This window comes from Pomacea canaliculata, linkage group LG3 (assembly GCF_003073045.1).
Source record: "Pomacea canaliculata isolate SZHN2017 linkage group LG3, ASM307304v1, whole genome shotgun sequence".
Lineage (NCBI taxonomy): Eukaryota > Metazoa > Mollusca > Gastropoda > Architaenioglossa > Ampullariidae > Pomacea > Pomacea canaliculata.
The window spans coordinates 42,546,690-42,566,703 of record NC_037592.1 but is presented as its reverse complement, the minus strand read 5'-3'; the positions used below and the strand labels follow the sequence as shown (position 1 = coordinate 42,566,703).

At 39.5% G+C, this 20,014-nt stretch overlaps 2 protein-coding genes across 3 annotated transcripts; both read right to left on the bottom strand.

The window, feature by feature from the left end:
- Positions 1–90: 90 nt before the first annotated feature.
- Positions 91–19,511, bottom strand: LOC112558802 (tumor suppressor candidate 3-like). Of its 2 annotated transcripts, none has more exons than XM_025229482.1 (11): positions 19,378–19,511; positions 18,330–18,499; positions 16,943–17,060; positions 15,991–16,073; positions 10,315–10,372; positions 9,721–9,861; positions 6,428–6,517; positions 5,398–5,461; positions 1,522–1,596; positions 1,296–1,386; positions 91–220 (listed from the first exon to the last, which is right to left on the bottom strand). In XM_025229482.1, the coding sequence occupies exons 1-11, from the start codon at positions 19,495–19,497 to the stop codon at positions 205–207; spliced, it is 1,026 nt and encodes a 341-aa protein (XP_025085267.1). In that variant the 5' UTR covers positions 19,498–19,511; the 3' UTR covers positions 91–204. The 2 variants fall into 2 exon arrangements, with proteins under 2 accessions (XP_025085267.1, XP_025085266.1); XM_025229481.1 differs by having other exon boundaries at positions 19,366–19,508.
- Positions 11,402–12,601, bottom strand: LOC112558804. The gene is made up of 2 exons (XM_025229483.1): positions 12,371–12,601; positions 11,402–12,195 (listed from the first exon to the last, which is right to left on the bottom strand). The coding sequence occupies exons 1-2, from the start codon at positions 12,492–12,494 to the stop codon at positions 11,747–11,749; spliced, it is 573 nt and encodes a 190-aa protein (XP_025085268.1). The 5' UTR covers positions 12,495–12,601; the 3' UTR covers positions 11,402–11,746.
- Positions 19,512–20,014: the final 503 nt, after the last annotated feature.

Here is a 20,014-nt window from a genome sequence, read left to right as displayed (position 1 = left end):
TTTTATCTCAATAAAATTCTCTGCCTATAAATAATGGAAATACCAACCAGTGCATTCAATTTAAAATCTAAAATGATTTTTTTTTTTTTGAAATAAAACTTTTGACTTGATTGGGCAAATTCCTTATGATATCTGTGAAGGGCAATTTCACTAAATTTCTTGGGAAATGCACATAAAAAAATGTAGTGCAAGGCCACTTCCTCCTCATTTGAACAGGAAGCTGAAACAAATGAAAAAATCCTTGAAATGGAAGAAACTATCTTACAATCATACAAGATGTTTTTTACCCCAATAAACTTCTGTATTTCACTGTGTTTTCAATAAACCAATTGGCAGATTATGTAAACTAAAACTTATTTATTTCCAGTTTACTATTAACACTAAAGAAGTTTTTACTTTTTATCTACGGTGCAGACATTGCAAACACACCTAATACAGTGCATGAGAAAGCAAAGGACACCAGGAACAACTTTTTGCAACAGTCAAGTGGTGCAAGTTTGGTTTGGCCATGTGACCTGGCCCCCTACTCTAAAGCTAGTTCACACAGGACCTGCTGACCACCGCTCCAGACAGGCCTGAGCATCAAGATTTGTCCTTAATCTGTCTTGCCTTTCATGTTTCAATTTTTGAAATAGACCCATCTGAAGTTTTATATGGTTTTCAAAAAGTCCAAATGACCACAACTGAATCAAACATGACAAGTTAATTTAAAAACAGCATTTTTAAAACCGTGAAATAATTGTGTAAAGAGGAAGTCATCTGCCTGCTTGTTAACATGTAGTTTATTTTTAAAAATAAGCAGAAAATCGTTCACAGGTAAATTTTTTTTAAAAAATGCTACGAATAACAAAAATGATTTATAAAGTAAGGAAAAAACGCTTATTTTGGTAGTGTTTTCTAAATCTCTATACCGAAAAGGGTCACCAAAAGCAGTCACAAGATAACAAAAAAAGGTTGAAATTGTTAAAGAAAGCTTTTAAAATGCTTTAATGTTATCAAATAAAGAAAACCTGAGTAAACTACAGTCCTAGTTATTTCCCACTAAGCCATCTGTTTCAACACAGTGGAACCAAACATCATGAACATATTCAGACTTAGTGGAACATGTTCTTGCAGTACAAAGGAGCAAGTGGTTCACTAAGAAGGGTGTGCAGTACGGTAGAGGTTTTGAATCAATGATATGCAGCTTTCAAGAAATGGCTCCTCTTTCATATGCAACCCTAATTCTGGTCAATTTCTTGGCATTAAACTTTCTTTTCCCTCTTCTAAGCATGGCTTATAGCTAAGCAACTAACCTGTATGGATATCCCTGGTATTTGGACCTGAAGACAGACAGCAGGAAGCTGAAGAAAACTGCCACACATCCCAATCCCACCAGTGCCATAACTATGCATAAACAAAGAAAAGACGGAATAAAATAACTTGACTATTGAACAAGATCACTTTTCAACATAAGTTTGTAAGCATTACAAGTGTGATTTTATTTTCTGTTGAAAAGCCAATCCTGAATGTGATACTCACTCCTCCTTTTTCCTGGGTCACCCTTGAGAGAACTTGCCTCATTTAGCAGTATAAAGCCGACAACAACAGCTAGATCTAAATCTAGTCAAGGAAGGTATTATGGCTGAGGGCAGATCTGAAAGACTTGTTTGAAATGTAGGCATTCACAATGACCACAATATTCTGATACCAGCAGCAGGTATATATATAATATGCGGATCTTATTAACATCCAACGTACTGTGGGTGGAGGTGGGAACATGTTTTATGCCAAGCCAGCAACTAAGGCTAAATTAAAGCAAAGCTAGTCTATTACCTATGTGAACCCTTTGGGCATGATGGGCCATGATTTGTGGCTTTGCAGGGGAAGGCGATTTTGATTGCTTTTATTGCTAAGTTCAAACTTTCTCCTTTCCAAAAATGTATAGGATTCTTGGTCTAATGTTTGTTTACCTCATAGCAGCAATAATAATAATTTAAAAAAAAACTTCACCCACTGTAGTCTTCACAGTCTTCAGTTATTAGCTGGTCTTTGTAATACTTATACTTATATGCAGTGTTCAGAGCATTAATGTCAAACAATAAGCATTTTGTGTAAAAAGAATATACTTTGAAACCATAAAGTCAGATTGGCTGAAATGTAATTTCTAATATAGTGCAAAATCACACACATATAGGAGCAAGCACTCGCAGAAATTGACTGGGAACAACACAGCTACACATGCCACCGACAGACAAAAATGAATGTCTCCAATGGATGCCTTATGCGCCACCTCAGTCAGAGGGGTGGGGGGAACTTGGTATTTTACACCAAGCCAGCAACTAAGTCTATATCACTGCAAGGCAGCCAGACCTGTAAACAGGTACCACAAGCAGGGAAAGAAGATCGTGCCAAGACGAGAGCTGAACCCAGGACAGCCAACCTTCACCGCATTGGTGACAGGCACTAACAGTTGTGCGACTGGACAGTCATTAGTTGGAAGAAGACTACGTAACTAAATAAGCACTTGACACAAAAACTAGTAAGTACATGAAGGAAGGTTGGTTATGATGAGGATACAACACAAAAGACAGTGAAGACTCAGATGTAACAGCAACGATGAAGAGTTAGCTAAAAAGTAAAAATAATGGTGGGAGAGACTAAACAAGAGATAATAAAGGAGAGAGACTGTATAGGATTAGCGCTCATGGAAAAAGATGTGCTTTCAATGAAAGTTTAAAAGACCCAATAATAGGTAAGTGGCGGATATAAAAGGGAAGAGAATTCCACTACTGGGCTGCACCGCTGTGACATAATCTTATCAGTGGCACCAAGATCTGTACAATGAGCTGCATTTAAACCCTTCCTACTCACTTAATATCATCAATACAGATATGGAGTCCTGCTGAACAAGCCTACTATTAATAATCATAATAAATGCAAAATTTGTAAAGCGCATACTCACACTCCTAAGGAGGATGCTCTTAGCATTTAAATACAAGAACAAAACAAGGACAGCATACGAGAGACAGGAAAACAAATAACACATGAGCTATACAAGAATAAACAACCATGCTGAAAAAAAGAAAATCAAATACAGAAAACACAAAGAGGACCCAAATAACAAGAACAAGAGCTGAGAGTAACCTGATATTGCAACAGGAAGGATGTGGAGGGGGGGGGGGCATTGGTGTTTTACGCCGTGTCAGCAACTGAGGCTATATTACGGCAAGCAGCCAGCCTTGTAAACAGATGCCACGTGCAGGGAAAGAACAGCGTGCCTGAGACGAGAAATGAACTCTGGGCAGCCAACCTTCACTGTATTGGTGACAGGCGCTAACCGTTGCGCCACTGGGCAACTGGGAAGGATGTGGAAAAGGACTAGCTTTATGGAAAAGGTTGTTAGGAGTAATGTTTATGGAAGAGGTGTGTTTTCAGTGCACGTGTAAAGGACTCAATAGTGGGTAGGTGGCAGGTATGGACAGGGAGAGAGTTCCACTGTTTCACTGCACAATAACTAAAAATCCTGTGGCCATATGTTGTTGTTTTGGTGACAGGAAGAGTAAGGAGACGATCATCAGAGGAGGAATGGAGTTGTGTAGCTGGGACATAAGGGAAGAGCAGTTCAGAGAAATAATCAGGGCAGGTGCCAGCAAAAGAAATTAAAACACGGCACGGACAGTTTGTACTGGATGCCAGAATGGATGGGAAGCCAGTGTAGACAACGAAGGAGACAGGTGGCATCGTCCCGTTTCCTGGCTCTAAGCACCAGACGTGCATCAGAGTTCTGTACTTTATGGAGTTTGTGAAGAAGGTATACAGGGCAGCCAGCAAGCAAGGAGTTGTAGTAATCAAGTCTGGATACAGCAAACACACAGACAAGAGTGCTGGTAGCGCGCGTAAACAGAATGTGAAAGATGGCACTGATCTTGTGTAATTCACAGTAGGCAGACTGACAGACAGCTGTCACTTGTCTATCATAATAGGCAGACTGACGAACAGACATAACTTGTCTATCATAATAGACTGACATAAGCTGTCATATGTTTAGCAAGAGTCATGTCTGCAGTGCCAACAGTGAAAGGAGAGGGATCAGGTGGACCATGACTATGACAGCAACAACAATGCTGGAAGACTTGGACTTTGCTGATGACATTGCCCTGCTGTCACACCGCCACCAAGACATGCAGGAAAAAACAAATGCCTTCTCAGAATCAGCTGGAAACCTTGGCTTGAAGGTCAGTGCAAAGAAAACAAAAAGTATAAGAGTGAACGCCAGAGTCCAAGACAGCATCAAACTAAATGGAGAAGAGATTGAGGAAGTTGACAGTTTCACCTATCTTGGGTCCAAAATGTCAAACACCGGGGATGCGGAGGTGGAGATTCGAGCCCGACTGGCAAAAGCCAGCCATGCCTTCGCCTCACTCAGGAGCACATGGAAGGCAAAAAACATCAGCCAGAAGATCAAGCTGAGAATCTTCAAGTCAGAATCAGACTTTACGGATCAGAATCATGGAAGATGACCAAAACCATCAGTAACAAACTTGAAGTCTTCCAAAACAGATGCCTCAGGCGCATACTTAACATCTTTTGGCCAAACACCATCACCAACAAAGAACCCCACTGAAGAACTGAAACCGAGTCCATCACCACGCAGGTTCAACAAAGGCATTGGCGATGGATTGGACACGTGCTCCGCCAGCAGATAGCTGACTTCTCCAGAGTCACCCTACGATGGACTCCAGGCGGTTGAAGAAAACGAGGCCGCCCGAAGGAAACTTGGAGAAGAACAGTGGAAAGGGAGATGAAAGGAAAGGGCTGGACATGGGGTCACCTGGAGCGGGTTTCAGCCGATCGACATCGGTGGCGGACTCTGGTTGAGGCCTTGTGTGCAACCTGATGCACGAAGAGGATTAGATAGATAGATGTCTGCAGTGACAATAAATCCCAGATTCCTGATGGAGGACACAAAGGTGATGTTGGTTTCGCCCACCTTGATGTAACTTGGTAGACAAACGAGGGAAAATGGATTTCTTCTTCTTGAACATAGGAGGGCTTCCGTTTTATCATCATTGAGTTTAAGTTTGTTTGTCACCATCCAGTCTTTGACTTCATTAATACCGACTTCTATAGTGCTGGTAGCAGAGTGAGACTCAGCCAATGGAGTGGAGCAGAGTAACAATTCTACAGAGTGACAAAATGTTGCAGGGAAATTCTTAAATCGTGAAAAGGATTAACACACAAGTGTGTAGGTGACAGACCAATGATCCTATCTAAAACAGATATACAGAAAATCGGTCAACGTCGAACTTGCATCAAGGCTAATGGTCTGATTGGTAGCTACTGGTTAATACAGGAATACCTGACAGTTCTGCCTACAGTGCGATGGAAAAGACAAAGTCTAGCCAATAAGGATACTGAGCAACATGATGATGTAGGTCTCCATGATGAACTGACCTTGACTGCTGCCATGGATGTAGTGCTGAAATAAACAAGCACATGTATACATACCCAGAAGCACACCCACATACACAGCAACACAAAGCATGCACACGAGCACAGAAACACACCCAGATTTATAAATAAAAGCTAATGTCATGATATTGCAAGGCATTTTCTCGACTGAAGAAAGAGGAGAAAAAAAACACCAAAAGCAGAATGTAGATCATTTTTACCCCCTCAACATCCTGTCCAAACATCCTTTTAGTCCCTTTACTGTCAAATCTCACTGCCATACTTTGAAAAATGGTTGTCTCTCATTTTGCTTCCAGGCCAGCCAACTATTATACAAAATCTGTAGCCACCATGAATGTAGACTGATTACAGACCTACCAACTCTCCTTAAGCAAAAATCTGATGCAGAAAAATAAAGAAAAGGAGGCTAAGAAAAAAGTCCATCAAGCAATGAAAAATCAGTAGATAAAGTATCTGGAATGATGACAGGACAAATGTATAAAGACTACTTGGAGAAGTGCAACTTCTGACTTAATTTGCACAAAGCATCAGTGCTTGCAATTGCTATCACCATCATCGTTAGTCTGGGTCTTAAACTGTTTTGAAGTTCTACCATCAATGCAGGGGGTAAGGAGGCTTTTGGAGTTGTTTTTTTTTTTAAACACCAAAGTGAGATCACAGATCTACTAAGAGCTTGAAAACTTGATAGATAGAAGGTTAATTTAGTTGTTGTTTAATACCATGTCAGCACCAAGGGTCATATCGCAGTGAGAAATATGAGATACAAACATCAAAGTCAAAAAGAAGGCTTTATGTCTGTGTATGCCATTTATAATTTGCAGATTCTAGCACTACATTGACTGAAGATGATGTTGGTATGTGGGGCACTGCTCCTAGCACTACACTCAAGATGAATGAAGATGCAGCTAGTACATGGGGCAATACTCTTGATTGTGACTAACAGCATTATGTGCTATAGCAGCAAGGCACTGACCATCTGTCCAGTGTTTGGGTTTCTGTGCATCAGTGGTGGGCCACGGATGTGGTTCCACATCTGACCTGAAGTCATAGCAAATATTACAGCCTGAAAAAAAAAAGGAGAAGAAATAAAAAAGCTCTCTACAAATACTTGTAAAACATTCAAATGGTAGATGCAATACCTAAATTAACATAATGCGCACCCAGTTAAAAACTGATAACCAGAGTTTTACAAAAAAATATTTAAATAAATAAAAACAGCAAAACAAGAATTCCATCAGCACTACTAACATCACAAATAAATTTCTGCCATGTGTACCTCAAAACAAACATTTTTTATACCGTATTTCACTGGCTTGCTGGGAATGTATTGTTGGAAAGGATATCTGCCCCTAAAGATGACTAACTGTTTATCGACAGTCACATTTTCTGAGGGAACATAACATTCTTTCAAGTTATCTACCAAACATCAAATATTTCAGAGAATGGTGACAGCTTTTCATCGGGTCACCTTTAACATCGTTCAGCAGCAGCATCGAAGCACTCTCCTCAATTGCACAAATCTAGATTTGAGCATTGCTTTTGGAAAAATAGCTCTCCTATGCTTCTTACTCCACAGCTGTTATCTCAGTTCATCCTGAGCTTTATAGATACCAGCCATAATCAGTACATCCTTAAAGAACTCAAATTCATTGTTAGTCATCTTCTTCCAGTTGCTGCCCTCCTTGTTCAACCATTTTATAGTGATGTCACAAATTGCTACTTACTGTTACCATCAAACAATAAGGAAGCAACTTTGTAGGGTCCTTCACTATGCAAGGCATTTTCTCGACTGAAGAAAGAGGGGAAATAAACACCAAAAATTGTTCTAAAGGGGCACTGTAATATGACACAGAGATAAAAAGTACCATCAGGTCAGGCATACAGAGAGAAGGTGAGAGGAAAAATCTGGATGACGCAATGTTTATTTCTTGGAATTCATCCTTAAGCATGTGGCATTTATGTCCAAATGGACACCACTAGTGGTTTATGATAGATTTTTAATTTGTGCAATGTTTTTTTGCAGAGATTTGAAAGTTCATTTCATCTACGATGAGTCCAGTGTAAAAGTAAAGAAAATTCAAAATGTTGCGATAAACGGGTCGATTTTTCTAAATAGCGAAACTTCGGTTGGGCCGTTAGAGGGTTAAGCAGAACAATGTTCATATACATGTAAACAACACGTCAGTCTCTGATGGCTACGTAGGGTTGGGCTAGTCGTATGTAGGAATAACACAAAGATGAAATTTCGGCACACTAAAGTTTTTAGTTCAGTTTTGCTTGGCGGCTGGCCTGCCATCTCTCCTCTTCCTTCCAAAGTCCAAAAAGGTCCCACGCCACTGTAAAGCTAGGCTACTTATTTTCCCTACCATCAAACATTCCAGAACCATCCACCCCTTTTCCCAGCCCACCTGGCGCCACTGGACACACCTGTCTGGTCATTGTTTCCCTAAGTGGCTCGGGCACCTGTGTAACTTCTGATGTAACAATGACCCAGTAGCCACAGGTGGCAGCTCAGGCAACTTCATAACTTCTGATATAACAATGACCCAGTAGCTGCGGATGGGCAGCTCAAGGCCGGCTATTACCTGCGCAGCCGGCGTGGGGAGGGGACAGTCCTGGGCCGTTCGATGCTGACTCTCTACAAACAATTACATACTCTGTACACTTCTAGAGTGCTACATACAATTTATAATACCATTATGACCTGACAAATTTTTATGTAAAATACATATTTTCTTTGATAATGGCAAAACAAAATTGCACAAAAATCTAACGAGAAATGTAATTTGCTAGTACAGTGCAAAACAACTATGGAGAAATGTGTTTATGCACAAACAGTAGGATGCCATCTTCTACTGTATTGCCAATTGTTGCAAGCCACAACCGTGATGTAGTCTGGACAGACATTTTAGAAATCCTGTTTTGTTTGCAACCAGACTCATATTTTACATAGCTAACCACTGTGGTTAGACCGTCATTTACTCACAGCTGCTAAAGCCCTAGTGCAATCAAACTGCTTCTCTTTGTTGTCCCAGAGATGATGACAGAAGTTCCCAAGAAAAATTTTCAACTCAAATTTTAGCTTTCACTCCTCAGAAGTGCTACTTAATCTAGTTCCTCACAGTGTTCTCCTCTTTCCACAGACTATGAATGTTCCAAAAGTGCATTCCTTAGAGTGCATTGTTCTACTCCGGATTGAATGACTTCTCTCTCACACAATGTCTGTTGTGTTCATAACTACTTATGGTCTGACACAATTATACACGTGATTCTAATGTCCACGAGAACACATGCTTCATTTACCATTCATTCAGAAATGATGCTTATTCCATTCATTTCACAATACACAAGTTTCCATGCAGTCTCACACAGAGGGGTACATTAACTTAAAATGGATTTATTTACATTTGTTATGCCTGTTTACTAAGTCTAACCTACTCATAACTAATGTCTAGCTTTCAAATATGTAGTACCTAATTTCTGCTTAAATGTAAAAGTGTCCAGCACTTTGCAGTAAATGGACAACCTGTAGTGACCTAAAGCATGGGAGGTGAGGAGGGGTATTTGAGTACCGAGTCCTTTCTTCTTCTGTACTGAAGGTGGTCAGAGCAAGTCCTCTCAGGGCAACCAGACCCTTGGTGAGGGGATACTGCTCTGCTAAGCAGGATCTGTCACATATGGCAAGTCAAGCTCTGTGGAGGGGAAGGAGGAAAACCCTCTCACCTAGTAGCACCTGAGACTTTTACTGCTGTACCACGTATAATCAGTGAAAGCACTTGATTTTTTTTGTTGCTATACTCAGTACTATATATTCAGTTTCAGAAGCTATCACCCATCCTTGCATGACCAAGGTGCAGGAGAGGAAGGGGGTGCAGCAATGAGGGAACAAAGCACTGCACATGATAAAGACATTCTACGAGGCCTTTCTGCTGTTCCCCCAACCCATCTCCACCTCGGAAAGGGAGGTAATCTCCATGCACGACATAAATATCACTTCTTGTGTAAGATATTTCTGCTTTCAGTATTATGCATATTTTGAACTAGAATATTTAACATAAATGTGGGCCAGATTACTCATGTGCAGTATGCAGCCTGATCCAAACATGTGGTCCACAGGACTAAATACAGGCCTTCTCAGTAGTATAACATGGGCTTCTCTGAAATATTTTTACTAAATTTACAACTGTAAAATTTTATAAAGAATTTATTAAAAAGCCAAAACTAAACAAAAATGAGATTTAAAGCTTCTTGTTGTATCTAGCATACCAAAGCAAAAATGCCCCAAGATGTTTTGTTGTACAGAAACTCCAAGTTGTTTCGTTTCAAATACAGCAGGCCACCAATAAGTGAAAACAACAAAGCAAGTGCTAAGGTTCCAGAGTAATTTGGAGGCCGAAAAACACGAATCTGAAACAGAAGCAAGACTTTTCTGAAGAACATATTTAATGGCGAGTACAACAACAAATAAACTCTAACTACCATTATTCAGACTCCACCAAATCTAAATTTTAAAATGTGAACATCTGAACCAACACCTTTCAAAACCTATCCCTAAAACTGATGGGTTATAAAAATAAAGGAATATGAAGTTTGCGTTTATGTCATTAGGTTGCCCAAACTTCAAATGGGATCAGTCTACAGTTTAATAACATATTCCAAAAACACATGTTACAAAAGAAAAAACATGAAAAAATATAAATTTTCAAAGTGAAAGTAAAATATAAGATGATTTTATGTACTGTGGCTGCATCAACAGCCCACTGTATAATGTATTGTGTGCACTGAAACACTAAGGTGCTTACAAAGAATGTATAGCATGAAAAATGGTACACGTATAATAGTGAACAATGAGGTGCTTACCTGAATGTCTGTCCTCTCTGCCACCCATCTCGCTATTTGTTCAGCAGAAAAGCCAACCCTGACAAGTTTTAATGTGCCACATTTTAAATAGGAACTCAATAAGTTAGCAGCACAGACAAGTATAAAAATCTGGGTTTACCCTAACCCTAAAAACTGCAATGCAATAACCACACAGAAACCAGGGGAATGAAAAAGACTTATTTTGACTTTCATTTTGAAAAACTAGTAAAAAAAAGTGAAGCAATAATAAATAAACTAATGTGACTGTTGTTTATTGTTGGTTTCACAATACTGTCAAAGTATTTTTTTCATTCAAATTTAAGTATGTATGCATATTTTATGAATTTGTTACAATATTCCTGTGTTTCTTGTCAAACACACAACAACAACAAAAATGGCCCTGGAGAACTGGGCACGAAGATGATAGTTATAACATAACTTTTACCCATGTGAATATAATCCTGCAGAGCAACATTACATACAATGTTTACAAGTTAGTCATTTCAAATCTCACCACAGAGCTTACAAGCCCCAAACTTGTGCTCTTTTTTGACAGCAATATAAATCAAAGTTCAAGAAAAAAAGATTTATTAACATAAATTATACAAATGACATATAAGTACAACATACAAAACTATGACCAATTTACTTAATGCTTGCACAGCCTATGTTTTCCTTGCATCAAGAAGCACTTTGCATATCACAGGTAGGTTTACTTAAAGGCCGAAGTCGAAATGGGCGTGTTTTCAAATGGTTTCGCCCGTGCGAGGGAAGGTAGGAGTACACGGGGTCAGTACCGGCGGTCAGTCTTCCCTAATTGCTACCCTGGCCCCGAGGCAAAGTTGAGATCGCAAGCGATAAACCGTCTTTCTCAGCTGAGTACTTGGTGTTGGCGGTGAGAAAGCTGAAGTGAAACGGGTTGCAACTGAACATACTGTCAGGGTTAGGGTTGTCCTACCAGACAAAGTGAGGCGAAACGGCTTCTATCTGAACATACTGTCTTTCCTTACATCTTTCTTTACTCATAAGAGGGGATAATAATATTTAATACTTTCAGTTCATTCCTCCTGATGACTGACCTAAAGTACACCTCGGTTTGAGTGCAATGTTCGAACTTTTACAAATGGCCAACAATTCACGACTGCAACATAGTGCCCCCACGATCTTTTCTCTTCTTATCTAACCCGACCATTGTGGAGGTCATCGGTGCTTGCGTCTTCCTGAGTCCACAAAACCGAGAACTGGACTTGGATAAGACTTGTATAATCAAAATGGTTAGGACCAGTTTAGCACCCCTGGTTTTGTTTGTGTGTTCTCCCTTGTGAGAGAGAGGACAGGAAAGGAGACAAAGGCAAACAACCCAAATAACACAAACAAAAAGGCAATGGAATTTTTAAACTTAGTTTTTATTCCTCTCGTTTAGTTTTTTTTTTTATTCCCATTGATGACCGACATACGGCACTCCATCTGGGTTTGGGTACAGTGTTCTAACTTTTTGAACGACGCAAGTGGGCATCACTTCACGCCTGTGGCACAGCACCCATTCACCTTCTGCCAAAGCGGTTTTTCTAACTAGGTATCTCTTGTCCTTCCAGAGTCCAACAAAGTCTAGCATTTTCCAATACCTTGTGTAGATCCTATTCCGAATACCTCGATTTTGAGGACAAGCCGCCTGTCCCTTCCCGATGAACTCTACTTCGCGAGCTCCTGATGTTATGCAAGGTGCTTGGAAGCAGTGTGGACATTCAGCCAGAGAGCTTAGATGTATATCTAAGCTCTCTGATTCAGGTGCCGCACCTGGTCCGGGGGGCAAAGTTTCTCCACCCTCAATGGCCAGTACATCGCCATCCCGCGTATCCTTATTCACTGGGTATCTTCCTCCTACAGAAAAGTGTACAAAATCATGTGTATAATTGTAAAATCCATGAAATTTCATTTGTGCGCGCACTCACCGCACGCTTTATCTCTCATGCAAAGATGTATATCTGTCCATTATCTATAAAGTAGAATATATATATATATAAATACAGTGGAATACAGATTTGGAATGACTCACGTTTTCTCGAAGTTTGGTGTGGGAGTCGTTCAGCATTATAGGACCAGCCATTTCTTTCAAACAGCTGACGAATTGCCCTCTCCTTTTCTTCATCTAAATCCCGCAGTATCACAGAGAAACTCATTGTGAATGAAATGAAAAAAAGTGCTGACCATCACTTTGGGCTGTGCCAACAGACATACTGTCATCTGGAGCTCGTCGTCCCCACTAGGTGACAGTTATTTTGCTAACGAAAGAATGTACCTTGCGTACATTACGTCGGGGATCATCCCCATTCAATATAAAAAATTTTCTAATTTTGCCAATTTGGGACATGTGAATGATGCATTTTTGAGAAAACGGCTTCCACGGTTTTCTGCAGTCGTTGACGTCTTGAAGCGCCAGTCCGTCGCAGCTGCACTTGCAGCAGAACAGTCTCCTGTGGCCGACGGGATCAGTGTGATGACAGATGCACGGCACGCTTGTCGGAAAAATTCGTATCACACTGATCATGTTACTTTAGGACTGTCGACTCACAAGGTTGTAAACCTCCAGCATATCACCAAAGAGGACGACGTGTGCACCCAGCGGCACGAGGCAGTGGATGTGAGAGGATGTATGCAAGTATGAATGAGTCAGGTGTTAGAATTCAAGAACACGTTCACGATCGTAACGTGACAATAAATAAGTTAGTAAAAAATAAAGGTGTTAGAAACATCAACGAGAGGTGGCACGTCGCTAAGAGTATCAAAGCTGGGATGAAAAAACTGGCGCAAGGTAGTAAAGTCAACATCGGCAAGACGTGGCATCCTCAGCTCAGAGACAAGACAGCAGCGGTCAGAGATCATGTGTACTGGTGTATAGATCATTGCGATGGCGACCCTGTGAGACTTAGGCACTTGTTGGATGGATGTATTACACATTTCCAAAACATCCACGACAAGTGTAACCAAGCCTCACCTTGCAGGCAATCGCTCTATATACCATCTCTAATAGTGCTGACTGATCCTGCTGCTGTCAAGCTGCTGAGCGACTTTCTACACGGCCATGTTTTGTATAAACATCCTGAGGACTACGTGATGTCTAGGGACACATTTTATGTTGAAAGTTTATAATATATGTCTGATGTATCTGCCTAAGCGTGTTCATATAAAAAGCCGATGCACTATGACATGCGCATGGGTCTCGCTGTTTTAGACTGGAATGAACATGTTGATAGAGACTCTACTTCAAATTACAACAAAGCAAGTGTACAGCACAATCGGAGACAGCTTGGACAACGCACTTTAAAAAAGAAAACTTATAATTTAGTAGAGGATATCTGGAGATGTGTCGTTGAACAATACAAATTTGATTCCGAACATGAGGAAAATATGTTAATTGAAACAGACAGTAGTTCGGATGAAGATTTGGAAATTAATAATATAATTTAAATAACAAATTTCAACCATCATTCATTAATGAGATAATAATTTACCATCAATGTTTGTATTTTCAAAACTGAATTGTTGTTACACGGTACAGCTCCACACCGATAAAAGTATTGTCTATATAGACATATTCATTCCAGTCTAAAACGGCAAGGCCCACTCGCATGTTATAACGGATTTTTATCTTGTGCACTTTACATGTTTGTTATTCTGTGATATCAATTGTAGAATCATCAGCAGTAGTGTTAAATTTGGTGTTTCAATTGTTAATCTGGTGATTTTGTTTGTTATGTATCAATCTGTATGACAGTGCCTCCAGCCACTAATTTTGTTTGCATACCTGTACTTCACCTGCCAATAAGAAATGTTGAATTCCTTGTCATGTTACGTAAATCATGAGATGAAGGGAGGAGGTGTTTGCAACTGTGCAAATTAATTAAATGAATTTCAGTTGCAAACTACATTTTGTTGTTATTGTTGCTCTTTTCCCACTCTCTTACTCGTTGGTTTTCCAAAAGGAAACAAACCATGCACACCAGAGCCAAACTAACAGCGGTGTATACACGTAAGTGCAGAGTGTGGTAAGAAAATGGTGTAGTAGAAAGGACGTGGAACTCATGAGATGGACACGACTGTCATTTTCCAGATGGAGAGTGTAAGAAACAATGTGTACATAGCAACCGGAAAATAAAATAATAATACTACAGTGTGAACACTAGTGTATATGCACGTCGCACTCAAAACTTGGCAAGCCGACTATTGATATCCCCGCCTCTGACAGTAGGGTCAGATAGAAGTCGTTTCGCCTCAGCGCTCAGACCCTACGGCAAGTACAATGGTCGGGTGTTATGGCCAAGCTACTCGGCGGTGCCTGTGATGTCCACCCGCCTTTTGTCCGGGTTGTAATTGAAGACGACTGGCCGCTGGCAGTCCGCACCGCGTGTACTCCTACCTGTACTCCTACCTTCCCTCGCACGGGCGATACCACTCAATTCCTTCAGATAGGAAAACTTCGGCCTTTAATGAGAATAGGAAGACTTGTTTATATCCTTTATGCCCATAGCCTCCAGGCCCATAAAACATTTGTAGCATGGATAAAATAAGTGGTGATGAAGAAATAGAAGACTGGCTGATAGCGACAAAGATACGTGGAGCATGAGCCATGATGGTGGTAAGTAGAGAAGAATGGCAATCAAGTAGAAAGTTGCAAGCCATAGATGTAAGAGACCCCATAGGCACCGAAACACAATGATGACAATACCAGCAAGAAGTGTAAACAGAGGGAACAATAACAATGAAAACAGATGACTGCGGATTCAAACTGGTTAGGCAAAGGGACATCTGTTTTTATTATTTTAACACTTTGCTAACATGAATAGGCTTTAACATTATGCTTATATGCTGGCTGATTCATACAACTACTATTGCTCTGATGCCAATCAGTGAACATCAGTTAACACCCTTTGTCTTCCTGTCGACAATACAGAATTTATCACAAAATGAATTATAAACTCACCATCAAGGTCTTGAACTGCCTGGATGCAAACAACGAATTTACTATCTGGTTTCTAGGAACCACTACCTCTCACAAAGTGTGCAGAACAAAACTGACTGTTTTGTGTGCAAGTAAGCTTCTTTAACACCAGGTTTATCCAAACAATTCCCTCATTTGCAACAATTTCGTCTGGTGAACATCAATGGAGATAAATCTTCTTCCTATCTATAATCATGCTACCACTGTTCTGACCTACAAAGCAGTAGCGGCCTCTGTGTTTGTACTCATCTTCACATCATCTTTCTAGAGTATATCACCATGCCATGGGGCTCAGAAGCAAGGTGAAGCAACCTAACCTCCATGTGCGAAAGATGAGAAGTGGCATTAACTATGTCAAACTAGCTTTGCTGAACCCCAAAAAGGAGGAAAAAAAGTGCTGGTTCCAACCATATTCAATATGGCAGACATCAAGTGATGCAAAATTCATTGATGATTTTAAAATAAAACTCAGAAAAATGACTGTCATCTGATCAATGTTGATTTATAGAACAAAAAACAACATTCTTCCACAGAAACTGAATTCATATGTGACAACAGACATTTTAATGTACTTCTGTACATTAAAATGTGAGAAAACAAAATGGCTGAATAACCTTTTGAGGTAATTTTCACTATTGCTCGTTACCTTAACCCCCACCTACCAAAAAAGCACTTACCTGTGAATATCCATTGTATCAGATTTTTTAGGTTTTCCTTTTGCAGGAAAATGCATAAAGACAGGCGCTGTATTAATTTTCATCTGTGGAATAAACAGAAACATCAAGACTCATCATCCAGTGAGTTTATACCATGTCCATGATTAATTATATTTTGAAGCATCATCAAATATACTTCCCAACATTGTGATTTAGCTGATTCGTAAATTAAAGTGTATAAGAAAATACTGAAACAATGTAAGTGTTGATCTCTTAAAAAGGGAAAGAGAAAACCAATGGAAACTAAAATTTTGTATATGCTGAAAAGATGAAAAAAAAACAAACTGGAAAATTTTACAACAGTGCCTGAAAATCAATACAAGTTATTGTTACTGGCAAAACCAACCACCGGAATAATAATAATAGGTTAGCTGTCACAATTGTAAAGTGCATTGTATGACTGCAACAAAACAACTATACAGAAGAACAAGAAACTTTACAGCACTTTGACTACAAGTTACTGATTTCCTAATGCTAATATCAATTTGTATGACAGAAAATAATTTGTGGAGGTGCAAGTTTTTTCTCTATGAACTGGGTGATGCTCAGTTCATGATGCTCTTTCCCCAGATCCCTAACTTCCTCCCCCTTGTTCTTAAATACATGTCAAAAAACATGTTCACAAACATTCCCAAATCAACAAACACCACAGATGTCAGGATTGTACATAGATGTCTTCATTGTTAAGGCAACAGCCAATGGAAGAGCAGGAATTTTATGTGGTAATTAGGTGTAACATTATAACTCTGATCTGGGACTGAAAATGGTTATGTTTGTAATCATGTCTCACCAACAGAAAGGAAGCTAACCCCTAGATTTGGAGAAATAGCATCTTTCATGGAGCTTTACCCAGTCATTAAACAAACTGCACCTCTCTAGACCTTTATGCTCAAATGGTCAATTAATTCTTTACACTCTGAAAGACGTCTGGGCCTTCATCATAATCCACCATTGCGAAGAAAAGACGATTGGAATACTGCTGAGAATACCTCCAAGAGTTAGCCAAAATCTGGTACTCTTCATTAGCTTGTCTGAAAATTTAAGCAATGAAAATATGTTAGCATATAATATAGAACTGAAGAACTCGGACCAAAAATGGTTACACATTTTTCAAATAAACTGGACATCAAACACGATAAGAAAGAACTGTTTGGAACTTAATTCATAAATATGAGAGTAGCAGACATCATAAAAACAAAACTGAACATCACAACTGACATAGTGCACTACTTTTTCCACATCATTTCTTGTTTAATCCTTCACTCCACAATGCATGTGACTTTTCATCCTTCTATGCTGCTCACTTAAGTAATTATCATCTGTTCTGTGACTCATGGGGTTCATGCTATTACATGAGTGACTAGACAAAATTCCAGACATTTTTTTTTAACCCTCCTTAACATCTTCTAGATCTACTCTAACCTTGACATCCACCAGCAACATGAAATACATTACTGATGATGTTTAGTCGTATAGACAAATCATTAACTGACAACACAAGGAGAATTTGAAGAATACATATTCTATGATGATGTCAGTGGCAAGACTTACAAGAATAATTTCAATACTTTCCAGGATTGCACTACTTTTCCCTGATATTTCATATTTCCAGACATCATCAACAGATACATTTGTTTACTTTCAATCTACTTTAAAGTAAAAAGATATATATATATAACTCAAAGTAACAAAAAAATTCCAAGCGTAGCGCTTTTTTTCTGGAGCTGTTAGAGGCTTGTGCCACTGTTCAGTCAACTTAGGCAAAATACTTTTCTATTTTTCTTTCTTCTTATTCAGTATTTGTGGCAGCGACAGTAGCAGAGCAAAGTTGTGATTTCCTGCCTGTGCACGTGCACCAGAAAGAGTAGTCAATGAAACAATGATTCTTCTGCTACAGCTTCTTGTCAAGGACACAAGCAAGCAAGCATACACAATGTCCATATCTGTTCTTTCAAAAAACAAAACCCAAAGATTTTCCTGTGCCAAAATTTATGCCTCGGCACCCTACCCCATATTTTTTGTTTCCTTTTCTTTTTTTTTTTAAAGTTAGCAGAATAACATAAACAAAATACTGTCATATTATGTTATCACGGAAAGGCAGCTGTGAACATACACATTACACTTCATTACTGAATAATTTCTTATCCTTCCATCCTTTGTATTCTGTCCTTGCCTACTACTTGTCCTAAGTGCTGAGAGCATGCTCTTTCACAATTAGATACAACATAAAATAAACCATAATAACTGTGTGCAGTCCACCCCTGATATTTTCATAATCCACAGTAAAACACGATGCATACTTGCATACTGAGCATTGTCGTTGTGCCTGCAAGGCAGTCAGCATTACAATGACAGAATAGTTGCGTGGAGGCATCTTGACATACTGTCGAAATTTGTCTCCATTTAAACGAATGATGGACTTTTTGTTGTTCCATTCAGTAAGCTGCTGAACCTTGTCTGATAGTGACTCCTGCCAACAGATCAATAATATTTAAGCAATGCAATATTTCTGCTGCTTGCTGACCTGATCAAAGCTTCATTAATATTTTTCCTCCACAAGTACCAGTCTAAAAAACACTAAATATTGCATTATGTGGAGATCATTAACAAAAAAATTCTATAAGCACATTATTTAAGTAGATTATATATATACATGAAAAGGTTTCGCATAAGCAGATTATATAAAACACATTAAGCAGACCCAAAATTTTGACTCTCTGAAAACCCTTTGCATTTTGTTGATGGAAAAAGCAGTCAGAAGTTAATTTGGTCTTAATCTTACTGTTTATCTGTAAGCATGCACCTTAGCTCTGTTGGATTTGCCCCTTTGTTTGCGATATATAGAAGATATATGTGAGTCTAATATATATATACGAGTTGAAGTATAGGGGGTTAGTAACACAGTCCACACAATGCTAGTTCTTCTTCACCCTCACCCTCCCTCTTTCCGCTTATCGTTACTTGCATACTCGTCTTCTTTTGCAGAATCACGATACTCTCAGTTCTTGTTACTTGCTTCCTCCTTGCGTTTTCTATATTTGTCTCCTATATGTCGTCAGTACTATGGTTTATTCTTTTGTCCCTTGTATGCTGTCCATGTCTCATTCTTGCTTCAAGCGCTAAGAGCATGTTTTTTTTTGCGCTACACAAATCATTCACTTACTAAAATTATTACTAGTTTACAATGTTAAAGGAAGGATTCAGAATCAGTATCATCTTATGGGAAAAAGGATTCAAAATCATTGTCCCATAAGATGATACTGATTCTGAATCCTGTATTACGCAAAAAATGGATAGCAAAAGCATGCATGTAATATATAATTATTTCTAGAAGACCTCCTTTTTTACTTGAGATCCAACAATGTCAAACAGCAGGTAACAACCAAAGACTTTGAGCAAGAACTGCATCCCCGCCATGTTGAATGTGGCACCGGCGGAAGGAGACGTGGTTCTTAGCTCTCCTATCATTGGACAATGCTATCTACCAATCACGTGAGTTTAAACAGAATTATTGGGACAGAAGGGTATGGATGGGGCTCGAGGAGGGACATTTTTAATTTTATAATATTATTCTCTCTAATACTCTAACCTAAGGTGACCAGACGTCCCGAATTTGGCGGGACAGTCCCGCTTTTGACCTCGTGTCCCGCCTGAATATCGGGCGGGACGCCCAATGTCCCGCTTTCTGGCTTTCTGGCAAGTCCATCAAATGTCCCAGTTGTCTTTAAAAATCACTTTTTTCGGCGTTTTTTGACGGTGACGACACCATCATCGGTACGTGTCCCGCTTTCACCCCCGAAACGTCTGGTCACCTTACTCTAACCATAACATTCATTCTCTAATTAAAGATGCGAGTGTCGGTCATATTGCCCCACAGCCTGAGTCAAATCGTTCTACACATCCATTTCGCCTCAGCATATCGTCTCAACACTGAAAAGTCAAATCGTCCCAGGCCAAGGATGTGAATATAGGTGGACTGCTGTCT